This window comes from Lonchura striata, chromosome 5, assembly GCF_046129695.1.
Source record: "Lonchura striata isolate bLonStr1 chromosome 5, bLonStr1.mat, whole genome shotgun sequence".
NCBI classification, from domain to species: Eukaryota; Metazoa; Chordata; class Aves; order Passeriformes; family Estrildidae; genus Lonchura; species Lonchura striata.
Genome location: NC_134607.1, coordinates 13,479,626 through 13,492,735, shown reverse-complemented (window position 1 = coordinate 13,492,735; position 13,110 = coordinate 13,479,626). Strand labels below are relative to the sequence as shown.

At 43.9% G+C, this 13,110-nt stretch overlaps 1 protein-coding gene across 7 annotated transcripts in view; it reads left to right on the top strand.

The window, feature by feature from the left end:
- The window catches only part of MICAL3 (microtubule associated monooxygenase, calponin and LIM domain containing 3), a 155,839-nt gene extending 148,807 nt beyond the window's left edge, over positions 1–7,032 (top strand). For 6 of the 7 annotated variants that reach the window (XM_021551931.3, XM_077783311.1, XM_077783309.1 and 3 more), the window contains 4 exons: positions 2,029–2,094; positions 4,419–4,518; positions 5,456–5,529; positions 5,614–7,032. In XM_021551931.3, the coding sequence (XP_021407606.2) occupies positions 2,029–2,094; positions 4,419–4,518; positions 5,456–5,529; positions 5,614–5,798 (425 nt within the window). In that variant the 3' untranslated portion in view covers positions 5,799–7,032. The remainder of the gene's footprint in view (positions 1–2,028; positions 2,095–4,418; positions 4,519–5,455; positions 5,530–5,613) is intronic. The other variant, XM_021551933.3, reaches the window with a different exon arrangement.
- Positions 7,033–13,110: the final 6,078 nt, after the last annotated feature.

Here is a 13,110-nt window from a genome sequence, read left to right as displayed (position 1 = left end):
TGATGGCAAAAGCTAGCAGTGTGTGGCCATTTCACAATGAGATGAATGACATTTTCACATAGTGGGTATTTCTTTTCAGCTTAAATACAGAAAACTGGAAGTTCCTTACCAAGTCTCTATGTCCATGGCTTGAAATGTATCAAATCCCCCCAGCACCCAGTTCTGAATGAAATCTCAAGCCCTGAGAGAAGTGGATTTTTCCATACAGTTAAATCTCCATCTCCCTGAGCACCCTCAAAACAGTGGTTAGACCAAGTTAGAGTATTAAAGCTTTTAGTTTAAAGTTGTAATTTTGAATTAGATAGGATGGGAAATAAAAAATGCTTAACAAGTATCATGCACTAAATGCTCTGCTTTGTGTGGAAGCATGTTTTACACCATACCTTTGTGGCTTGGGGTTTTTTCTGTTTGTTTTTGCTTTTGTAACCTGATCTGTGAAATGGCAGTTGTAGGAAAAAAGCCTTAGTATTTTTGTATTTTAAATGAAGAAGTTAAAAAATTCAGAACAGTGTAATTAATGTTCTGGTACTTTCTCAACTGTTGTTGGTGCGATGCTTTATTTGTAACTGTCCTATGGCCAGCTGTGGCACCTCTCCTGATGTTGCCCCTTCCTGCTTCCAGTACAGAGGTTTCTTCTTCTGAGAGAGCCGTGCTGCTCAGTCACAGGCTTTGAATGAAGCTGGTGTGCTCTCCCTCTTGCTCCAGTGTGTCATCCATGTGTTGGTCTAGTTCTGTGATGGTCCCTTCTAAAGCCTTCCCAGCTCACTGGTACTCTAATTTTGTAGAGCTTTCTGTGAACCACAAACATCAAACTCTGCTGACTTCTCCAAAATGACTGTTATTCTTACCATACTGTTGTTGTGGAGTTTATGCCTCTTCCCAACACAGAAATGCCTCCTCTTTAAAAATGCAGTTGTGCCCTGAGCCCAGTAAGTGTTCCTTTCTGGTAGCTCTGATGTTTCAGAGTTCATCATCTCCCTGGTGTGTGTTCTCCTGTAACTATTAGTGATATTGGTTACTGCCTGCTGTTTATCTCTATAATGCTAAGTATCTCTGAAAAGCAAATTCTTGGTGTTAAAGAAGCTGAACCTTTTGAGAGATGAGAAATGCTTATCCTTCACTGGCTGATGGAAAAGATTATAAAGATTCAGTATAAATTCAGTAAGTCACTGTTACTAACAGGACTTGTAAGCTTTAAAATGCTTTGTGGAATGAGAACACCAAGGGAGAGCTTTAAATTTACTGGCTTAACTCTGCAGAGTCCTCAGTCAGTGGCTGCCCCCACAGCCCCTGATACGAATCACTTTATCCATGTAAAAGCCTTTCTCTCTGAAGCACAACAATCGGGTGGGTACGTGTGTACTCGCCATACTTGACACAGCAGATACTGGCAGGTTGGTTCCATGGTAATCACATTCTCCCTGTGGTGTTCCCTGTCTGAAGACATTCTATTCCATTACAAAGGACACTTTTACCATCAGTGGATGCTGCCACGGTGATAAGAGCATGGTCCTGACAGAGCTTAAGGTAGGGTGGCTGCTTACAGCTGGTGTCTTATGCATGCAGGCAAGACTTACTGTAATCCTGCTTGAAATCTGACATTTATCAGCAGAAGTTAAATACAAGTTAAATACATGCCTCTACTCGTCCTGACATCTGGGTCACAAACCTTTTGGTTAAAGACCTTGCACCTGAAAACTGTACATTAGGAAAAGTGCAGTAACAGTAACCTCCTGCCTGGTATTTGTACAGCTCACTAAGAGTTCACCAGTACCTCAGTCTACCTCTTACCTGTTATCTGTGCTTATTAGGGACATTATTCATCTGTAGACTGTATCCCTTGTTTCTGCTTCTCCATTTCTTGTATTTTTTCTTTTCTTTTTCTTCTTGTGTTTCCTTTCTTTCTCACTCTTATGCTTTTTGTCCTTTGCTTGTCTTTTATTTCACCCCTTTCCTCCTCTTCCGTTCCACTTCCAACTTCCTCTTCCTCTCCTGCCTCTTCCTCTTCCTCGTTGGGTCCTATTGAAGTTGAGCCCAATGCCGGGACACCACGTCGTAGACCTCTCTCCTTCTGCCCTTGCTGTGCCCATGAAGGTAACGTAACCTCACACACCCTGTGTCCTCCCTGCCCACAGCTGGGTTGTCATAGCAGCGCTAGTCAGCTAGTGACCACAAGGCCCCCAGCCCTTTTCTTGCTGTGTCCCCAAACCAGCCTTGTGTGTAGCTACCTGGTAACCAGCTTCTCTGAGCCTGTGGCAAACTGTTAAAGGTACAGTATCCCTTTTGCTAGTCCCAGCTGTGCAAGAGAAGGTGCAGTGACTGGGAGGGACAATGGGCAGCAGCTGTGAGACCAGAAGTGTCACACTCAAAAGTTTCTATTTTCATTTGGTGGCTTCAATTACTCTATTCCTCCTGAAAGATGTTCGGAAGGTGGGGTAAGGGTGACAATCTGTTTCCTTAAATACAGCCTTTTAATTAGCATCTAGGGATTAAAGGAATACTGTGTCTTTATAAGGACTGATTTGAAAAACACCCATGAATTTTAAAAACCATCAGACCTTAAGTTAGACTAGATTCCCCTCATCTGTCTTGCCGAGTGCATTCTTTAACTATACAAAATGGAGTTTGCTGTAGAGTTTCCATTGCCAAGGCATGGGGAAGGGGTTGTTTTATGTGTGTTCATGGTGTAATTTTGCTAACCACTTACCTGCTTTCCATAGTGCTCCTTCACATCAGTTGTCAGTGCTCCCTTTCCAGTCCTCCCATTATTCCTCTACTCATTGGCTGTTTAAAAATACTTACATATTTCATAGGTCAGTAGCACTGTGTTTTTGGCTTTTTCTTAGAGGCATTTGTTTTCTATACATCCTGGCATTGGAAAGGAAGGGGAGACTTCCCAGTGTTTTCATGGCACCACAGCGCTGGACATCTGCATGTACAGTCTCCCTCTCCTGTCGCCACATGGGCATATTGTGCAGAGATGCTCAGAAAGGAATGCTTGGAACTGAGCAACACACTGGTATAAAGTCCACAGAGCCAGGGGCTCTTGGGGTGGTACAACCCAGCCTGGTATTCCCCGAGGGGCTGGTATGACACGCTTCCAAAGGCAGGTGAAAGGCAGCCCAAGCTGCAGCTTACTAGGAGTTTTAGGCTCTCCCTTGTGTAACTGCAGGGCAGTGCTTCTCTTGACGTACTGAGGATGAGGCAGGGTATGGTCTGAATTAAGTAGCCATTAATGTGGTATTTGTGATGTGTCTGTGTCACAGAGTTTGAATAGTAAGCTTACTGCTCGATTATTTTAGCATTAGATGGACTGTTTGAGAGCTTTTGTTCTTGATGTAGAGTACATATCCATAACAATAAGCAGAGACAGGGATCTTAGTTACCTTGGGATGCCTAGGTCATCTGCAGTGCAATCTGATGGGAGGCAGCAATCCAGAAGTGCTGGTGAGCTTGATTTGAGGCCTTGCTCCTGCTTCCACTCCCACGGGCAGGAATATTGCCACTGGGGTCTGATGTAAATCACAGCATTCAGATGCAGGTGGTTCAGTGTGGAATAAGTGGCCCAGACCAAAAGCTTGCCAGGAGGAGCCTCCTTGGTAAGTTCTTGTGTTTGCTAAATATCAACAGAAGGCTTTGGGAACAGCATTCTGCATTTATTCCACATGACTTCCTAGAGGCGCAAGTCTCATCAGTGGACTATTGAGTTAGTTTAGGAGTTTGTTCTAAAATTAAAGGACAAGCAAAGAGTTCTGTACTAGGTGGTCAAGGCCCAAGTTTTCTTTATTCTTCTTTCATATTAGCAAATGTGTCTGGGGGTTCCTTTTCTTTCTAGTGCTGGTATGCAGTACAGTAGAATTAGTTTCTGTGTTAACTGTGCTGGGGGATCTTCAGGATTAATAGATTTGTGTGACTAGGAGGAGCAGTCAGAAAAGATTTACTTAACTGTTGGAAAAAGAAGAGAGAAGATGTTACTTTTGGCTAGTAAAAGAAAAGCTTGAGGACATGCAATTGAAGAAAACAAAGGTAAAACATGGAGTAGCAATTGAATCCTTTTCTGATGAGCATATGTTTTAAGTAGCTGGCATGAGCATCTATAAAATTCTTCTAATGAAAGTAAAAGTTAAATACTCATAGAAATTGGGGCTTTCTACAGTGAGAGTGAGGAAGAAACAAGTAATCACAAGAATATCAGGGGAAAAAAAAAAGTAGGCTCCAAAGGGAAGAGAATTCTTTTGTAGGTGACTTCCACTCAACTGAGTGCTGCAGGCAAACTGAACGGACCCGGCTTGGGAGTGCTCTGGCAGCATCTTGCTCGGCTTTCTTTGCACATTTTGCCCCGTTGTTGTTTTTGCAGTTTGGGCTTGTAAGGATTGCAGGGCATTACGTGAAAATTTACCAGCTTTCTTTCTTGGCAGGCATGGGTAAGAAGGATGACCCCAAGCTGATGCAGGAGTGGTTCAAGCTGGTGCAGGAGAAGAATGCCTTGGTTCGCTATGAGTCTGAACTGATGATATTGTGAGTGAATGTAGAAAAAATGGAGATTTTGTCATAAATAGCAGTAGAAGATCTGTCAGTATCGTCTTCCCTGTTATGCCAGAAGCCTCTTAGGCTGAGATAGGAACCCCAAGTACATTTCAGAGGAGTGGTAGACGAAAGAATAATAGTGGTAAGGGATGAAAGTTCAAATTATTTGTGAACATAAAGAAGTACAGTTTTGTGAGCCCTTCTAATGCTGTTCTTGTATAAAACACATCCTGTTTGTGCAGGTGTTTTTGAGCTATGCAGAAATAATGTGGGACTCCTTTTTGGTTTTGGTAAAGTTGTCTTCTAAGCATAGACAAAAGCATTTCATTCAGCCACCTTGCCATGTGGCCCTCCTTTCTGCCTATAAGGGAGACCCCAATGCCTCTCATGTGGGCTCAGATGGTAAGGGTGTTTTCCTGTTCATGAAAATGTGGGATTTTTCTGTTCCCACTGTGCAAATTCACCAAAATTCATTTTGAGGTGTGTCAGCTCACCTCACCAATGTGGAAGCTGATGGCCTTAGTGGCAGAAAATTCCCAAGGTGGTGTTTGCAATAGTCTGACAATGTCCTTAAGTAATAAGTAATTTGTTAATAAGTAACTTTGGTTTTTAGACTCCGAAGTAGCAGGGGATATGTAGAGGCATTGCAGATTTATTTGCTCTTTGACTCTGCTCTATATTTAGTTTGCTCCACTTTCATCATTGCACTTCCTAGCTGAAGGCAAAGAACGTGCAATGCTAAAAGTGCAATTAAATCTTTTAAAAATACAGTTATTTGTCTTAAGTTATTGAAGAGTTGCTCCAGATGAGATTGGTAAAATGCACAGCAGATATCTAGAGAGGGAGCAGAAACTGAGAATGAATATGAAGCAATGTAAGCAGTATTTTATTACATCTGGGACTTGGGCTTCTGCTCTTTTCCTTTTAGTGCTCGGGAGCTAGAACTGGAAGACAGGCAGAGTCGACTGCAGCAGGAACTCCGTGAGAGGATGGCAGTAGAAGGTGAGAGCAAAAGGGAATATTTCATGGATTGTGTGTGTGTATTCCTAGCCTTGTTTATGCTGATAGTTCTTGATATTTCTGTAGATCATCTGAAGACAGATGAGGAGCTCTCGGAGGAGAAGAGGATCCTGAACGAAATGCTTGAAGTAGTGGAGCAGAGAGATTCCCTTGTGGCTCTCCTTGAGGAGCAGCGGCTTAGAGAAAAAGAAGAAGACAAGGACCTGGAGGCAGTCATGCTTTCCAAAGGTTTTAGCTTGAACTGGTCCTGAGCTTAACATATTTATCTCTGCTGGTCTGTGTTGTCCAGTTGGCCTACCCTGAGTTTGCCAGAATTACATGGATAGGAAGATGTTGAAGGGGAAACCTCTGAAGGGTCCAACAGCATGCAGGGATTTGGTTTGAAGCACTCAGAAGTCTTTTGATAAGTGTGTCGGTTCCAGAAGCTTAAGTTTTACATATCTGCAAGCAAAGTTGAAGAAGTGAGTTGAGACTGTGGAGTCTCCTTGAGGTCCTGTATAATGGACCATATTTTGTGTGTGGTAGGAGGGAGGGGGGAATAATCCATGTGTGGGGAAGGAGGTTAAGGGAAGAAGTACCCTTAACTACACTGGATTTAAGGCAGTCCATTCCTTTCCCATTTTTACTACACCAGTTCTAATAAAAGGGAGGGAAATGGCAACCTTTCCTGAAAAACCACAGCAGCCTGTAGCAGTGGAGCCAGCTATCCAAGAGAGCTCCAGAAGCCCAGGGCAACACCTTCTTTGCTTTAGTCTTCCTCCCCACCAAAGAAACCTGCAGTTGATCCTTATGCATGGATATGAAGAAATACAAGACAGAGAAGACACTGCTATGCGTGATGGAACTCTCTGCCTCTTGCTTTTTGGAGAGAAGTGGGCATCAGTGGACTCTTTCCCTACCTTAGCCTCCTAAATCTTCTTGTGGGGAACAAAGGGGGAGCGGAAGAGAGAGAGAAGATGCCTATCTGCTTTGCTACACACTGGAGAGGCAGCTACTGCTGGCCTTAGTCTTCATGGCCACAGCTCAGAGGCTGGTGGACTTCCTTGTTCAGTTTTTATTGTGACTGTTTTGACACTGGAAAATACTGCTGTGGGACAGTGGTAAGTGTGTGCTGGGGCGGGGGTGTTCCCAGGCAGCATTCCCTGGTTATAAAGCCCCCTAAAAGGGAGAAGCCCTTAAGTGATCGAACCACCATTAAGACTTTTCAGTGTTTTTATTTTTTCTTCCTTTGTATTTTGTTTTTGCACATTGGAAACAAAGCTTAAGACCTGCCTGGGCCCTCAGTCACTTTGACCCTTTTATGTCAATTAACTTATTTTTTTAATACTTGAAAGAAGATTCATTTTTGTATCTTTTAGGAAAAAAATGGACGAGTGATGGTGTGTGTGCCTGCTGCATCCTACAACTTCCACTTCAAAATTACTGGACGTTGTTACCTGTGGCTATTTATTAGTGTTCTTAATAATAATTTGATTGTTACACATATTTGATTGTGGAGGGAGTGTTTTAACTCTGTTAGAGAAAGACACTACTGCAGATTGGTCCCTGCTTCACAGCAAGGGCAGCCTTTATGTACCCATGGATGCATCCTGCCCTAGGAGTTTTCCTGTATGAGAAAATCCTGTGCACTCAATGGATTTTAAGAATCTATTTGTGTTCTTAGCATCCTTTTCTTCCACATCCCACATTCTCTCTTTTGGACTAACAAACCTATATTTATTTAAATTTTACATTTTTATAATAAGAAAGCCAAAACTGTGAGGCAGAAATATCCCATATGACTCTTCCTCACTGAAAGAGGAGATACTCACAGTCCTGATACAGTTCAAGGGATTTCCACGAAAACAAAAATAGCACATTTCCTGCTGCATCTGTTGGAAGAAGCTCCTTTTGGCCCAGCTAGTGAATCTGCTGTTTTTCAGCCAGGAGGGTCCTGAGTGTAACCACACAATAACCAGTGAGCAGGATGTGCACTGAGCAGCTCAGCCCCACTCCCTGTGGGACAGACTCCCTGGGCAAACTGTGTCCTTAACCTATCCTGCAGAGCTGAAACAGCACTGTGCACTGGGGATGTGTCCCATCCTTCACATGATGTGTCCAGAGGGTTTCCTTACTTGGGATGCTGTGTTCTTTTTGTGTTAAAGAAGTACCAAGGCTGCTTTCTGACATCTTTGAGAACGTGTCCATTCCCAAGCACATTTGTACAGCCTGACTCTTCCAGCTGGAACTGACACTGCCGGTGCGAGGCACCCCAACAGGGCTGAACATCCTTCAGTCCTTTGCCCCAACACAGAAGTTTGCATGGTTTCTTGCTCTTGGCTCTCTGCCTCCTTCAGAGAGGTCTCCTATAAGCCAAGATCTATGATTTGAATTCACCTCTGACTTGGGAGAATGTCCCATGCTGAGGGACAATGGGTAGGAGTGTCCATGGGGACACTGAGCAGTGCTGGTTGCTAACTGTGGAAACCCATGTTTTCCACCCAAAGTGTTCTCCCTTTATTCCACCTAGTGTTTTATGCTAAGGCATTACAAATTAAATCCAAATACTCGTGAAACCAAGCAGACAGACAGGCAGCTGCAGTGCTACTTCACAACTGTGCGTGTTTAGCAAGTTTAGCAAAGGCACCTGCCATTCCAGCATCCCAGAGTGTTGCCTTTACCAGCAGGATGGCTAATGAACAGAATTCCTTCCCGTTTGCTGGTGCAGGGCCTGCTGCTCGAGTCAGACTGGCAAAGGTAGTTTACACAGTCTGCATTTGAGGGGCCACTGGAAGCTGGAGTTCAGGAAGAGGGGAAAAAAGAAAGTTTACTGTGAATTGTCTTGTGCAGAGAATTGGCCTCAGTCCATTTTATAGTGCACTGGGTATATGGATCACATCTATTTTGTAACAAAAGGTCATTGAATGTGAGCTGTAGAACAAAGTCCTGAAGAAGAAACACCAGATGGTTTCTTTTCCCTTTCATGCTGAGGGACATTGGTCAGATCTTTGCAATGCTGAGGAGTGAGATCACTTCCGGGTGTAATACCTTATTGCACAGAAAACCCACATATTCTAACCCTAAACTCTTCGGGTTGTGCTGAAGGCCTCCAGCGGCAAGAATGAAAACAAAGAGCTAACATCGCACACACAAATTGATTTAAAATACACTAAAGGGAATGTTAAAAGGCCTTTTTATATCAAAATGGTTGTAAAAGGCACAACTTGTTATTTGCTGTTCAGTTGCACTTTAAGAATATGACTTGCATATCAGTAGTGGGTTTTTTTACTCTCTGAATATTTTTAATTCAAATTTTGTATTTTTAAAGCTGAAGAAGGTTCTTGTGAGCACAAGATTCCTTATTTGTATCCGAATCCGAGCAGGATGTTCTAGCTCTTCGCGCTGCCCACAGCGCACGCTCAGCCATGCGCGTTCAGTGACGTGTGTCCATTTCACGTGTGAGGAGAACCAAGGGACCCTCAGCTCCTGCGACGTGGCACGCGAGGGTGGCTGTCCCCAGGTGACGTGCCCTGACCCAGGGCTGGCCGCTTCATCCCGGCAGCAGGTGGGAAGAGAGCCGAGCTTGGAACCTGAGCCGTGTTGGTTTCCAAACGGGCACACTGAGGATGGGGCAAACCCTTCAGCCCCCTGCAAGGAAGGGAGGGGAACACCAGCTCCTGGAAGAAAGTGCCCAGGAAATAAATGGAGGTGGGGGAGTGAGGACTGCCAGAACAACTAATCTGTTGTTTTCATAGTAATATTTTTTTTTTTTACTCTTCTGTTCCTTTTAACCACATTCTCATTAAAAGTCACAACTGGCTGTAAAATTCCGAGCTTCAGAGAACTAATGTGTGGGGAGGTGACAAGACATTTCAGCTCCAACTTTCAGACATATTCCTTCTTTCAGTTAACCAATACCCCCTGGTCTCACTAGGGCATGTTATAAACTGCATTGCTGAACATATTTTAGAGCAAACTGCAAGTTTTAAAAGTCTGTCCTTCTCTCTCTGTCTCTGCATTTTCTGTAAATATTTGTTTGTATGTAAAGGCACCAGTGGATCCTTGGGCTACCCCCATGGTCAAGAATCTGAGTTTTGTGCAATGCCTAGGCCTCTGTTAGAACACGGTGCTTGCATAGAGCTAGTGTGTGCACTCTGGTGGGTTTTAATATTTTTATACATCCCAATCCTGAACGTTAATGAAGTATTCTAAGTGGTCTAGACAGCATGATCTAGAGCAGCCGGCAGTTCCCTTTTGTCAGCAGCTACACCTTGTTTGGTTAACATTCTTCTAAAATGAGTTTTCCATTAAGTGTTTGCACCACACACCAGTGGATTGAGAGAGGTGTTACATTGTAAAATCTCCCATGTACAAACTGAAAAGCTGCAGTGGGAATTTCAGTTGTCACTGTCTGCAAGGAAGAGCGCTCTAAAGCATACTAAAACCCAGCCTGTATATAGTTCACAGAGATCGCTGGCTGTTGACCTTTGCAAAGTAACAGAGATGGGAAGCTTTCCAAAAGTTCCTGCTTTTGGATTGTCCAAGCCTGCTACCCTGCCTGTGTGTTCCTGCTTGGCAGGTATTAGGCAGGGTAGCAGGCAGATGAGGATGTCACTGGAAGCAGGTGTGAAGGGCAGGATGCCATGTTCTGATGGCATTGCAGTAATTTAAATACTCTATATCTGTGCGTGCATGCGTATGTATGTGAAGTCTAGGTCAGGCAAAGGGAGTTGCTTTGGCATCTGCCTTTTTGTGTGAACCTGAACTCTGATATTCAGATTGTTCAAGGCTTTTACGGTTGGCATGTATGGAGCGTTAACAGAAAAGCGAATACCCTACCTGTACAAAACCAACTCTGTTCCAGCCTGTTTTCTTCTATTTGGTTGTGTTTTATCGTTTGTTTTTATGCACACTTGCTTCATTGGTGTTGAGATTTTAGCACCTCAGATGGCCAACTGAACTAAAAAAAAAATAAAGTCATTAATTATTTTTTCTTTTTTGTTGGTGGTACTATTGTTTCTTTCCTCTGATGTCACTTCCTTGGTTGATGATTGATGAGGCCCTGAGATAAATCTGGGTGTTAAAGTGTCTGGCTTCAAGTTTTTGCTGACTCATTATCAGCCACTCTAAATAATCTGATGCAAAGAAATCAGCAATACATCCCCAGTACACGTGCATAGTCTACATTGTTTCTTCAGATTCTGAGTGAAGAGAAATTACTAAAAATAGCCAAGAAGGGATGAAGGTAATATAAATTGGGTTGTAGTAACTAGGATTTAATTTTTGTATCTGAAGCTCACTTCCTCAGTCTGCAGCACTAGCCTGAACATCTGATGCTGGTGTAGCAGCATTCAGTAATTTTTTTTTTTTTAAGGAGCTGAAGTTTCACACAGGATGGTGGGGGAAATCCCAGCCGGGGAAATCCCAAAGTGTTGCATTTTCTTGCCCACTCAACCATTTACAAAAACAAAGGATAAACTCTGGTGTTCCTATGGTGGTGTGATAAAAGGAAGCCTATTACTGCGGCAGGGGTGAATGACGCCTCGGATTTCCCCTTGCCTGGAGGCTGGGCCAGCAGGCTGTGCTGCAGGTGGCAGGAATGACAGCTCTCGCTGCCTCACTTGTGCAGCTCAGTAGGGCAGCAGGTCCATTGAGTACCAAACCTTACAATTCTTCCTGTTCTTTTGGTCTTTCACTCCCCCATAGTAGTGGGAATAAAAATCGTAGTGGGAGAAAGCTGTGATTACCCAGGGATGGGGAATCTTTCTGCTGTCAAAAGGCCAGTCCATGAGGATTTTTCACTGATGCCAGAAGAAAAATGAATGTCTGGAAAGTGACTGCTGGATTCTGGAACACAGGAGGTTAGCTCGCATCCATAGTCTTCCAACACATCATCATGGCTTTTTTAAGTTACACTGTAAATTTGTTAGTTCTCAGTCCCAATTAGGAACAAAGACATTCTGCTGTTTGACAAGCTGTGGATGGAACAACAGGTCTAGGAATAGCTTTATCTGTTCCTAGCTAGGGCAAAACCTACGCTGGCCCACCAAGAAGAATGCTCCTGCACAGATTAGCTGCGAAATCGCACCAGTAAAAGACTCTCTAACAAGTAAACCCCACCCCAGGAGCTCAGACTGGTGGCAGCTGCTGCTTTCCTTTTCCCTTGATAATGAAAGTAGCCTTCAGAAGCCTCTGACCCTTTCCACAGGTGCCATTCCATGCCCACGAAGCTGCCTTGCCCACCCTGCATCGCTCCCCTTGGCGCAGAACCACAACCCCTCCCTAGCTCTTTCCTGGCAGAGGTGAGGAACAGCACAGAAGTTACCAAGGTGGGAGGGTGAATGTTCCCTCCGCTCTCGGGAGCACAGGAGGTGGGTTCATTAAGAAGTGTGCAGAGCCTCTTTCTGGCAGCAACAGATATATTTTATCTTACACAGCCCTCCTGGCTGTACTCAGCCTGGCTAAAGACAGGAAACTTCTCAGGAGCTTGTCCAGAAAAATAGCTAAGGGAAAGTCATGTCTACTACCCCCTGCCATTCTGGCTTCACTCATGGTTTTATAGGGGTATTTTTGAAAAGTCCTCACCATCAGTGCTGTGACAATTAGCATTTGCTATCTACATCAGCAATTGCATTTTTAAGTCACACACATTGGAGAATGAAAACCTGATCCTGTAAGGATTCTACCTGGCCACACATCTCATAAGAATTCCAGCAGGTCCTGAGTGTATCTTCCTGCTTTAAATCCTAAGCATCAGCTGCAGTGGAGCAGTTACCAGAAAAACAACCCTTTAGGTGGCAGTGGGTGAAAGAAACAGTGCTGGCATGAGGTGGCTGCATCTCCTCCTGGAGCCACAGGGAAGAAGGGGCCTCGTGCTTCATTTTATAGACACTACTTGAGGGATATGATGAAGAGTCGCCTCCTTCCTTAGCATGCATCCTTTTACAAGCACTCAAAAACAGCAACCAAAAAACCCACTGCTGCAGAAACCAGCTTTGGTAAGAGAGCTGGTTTTTGCCTTGGCACCTTGGGAACAGTGTGAATGCCTGTGGATACCAGGAAAGTGGATAAACTAGTATTTCCTAACCTGCTGAGTGTGTGGGGCTTTTTTTCTGCATATCTCAGGTGCAGAAATCACGTGGCTTTCTGTAAGCAAAAGATAGCATCTCTTTTTTATTATTCATATGTTCTATACAAATATATAATCCATATTACTAAGATACCAGAAACAAAAAGATACAAAAAGCTCCACAGTGATTTCTAAAAAAAACCAAAAAACAAAAAAACCACGCTTTGAGAAGAAGGGAGAGGGGGGGACAGTGCTGCTTGAGGCAGTGATGACTTTTCAGGACAAAGCCAAACAGTTCGGGAAAACAAACTTCAGTTCCTTGAAATTTACATGTTGGTGTGTCATTTTTGATTCCCCCAACACCATTGCCAGCAGGAAGCCAACATGACTTGAATCATAATTGACTCAGTCTGTTTTGCAGAATCCCACAACTTTAAAAAGGGCCCTAAGGTCAGGCACACTCTGCGGGGCCATCCAAAGCCTGAGCGTGGCACTGCCACTGTGAGTGGGCATGT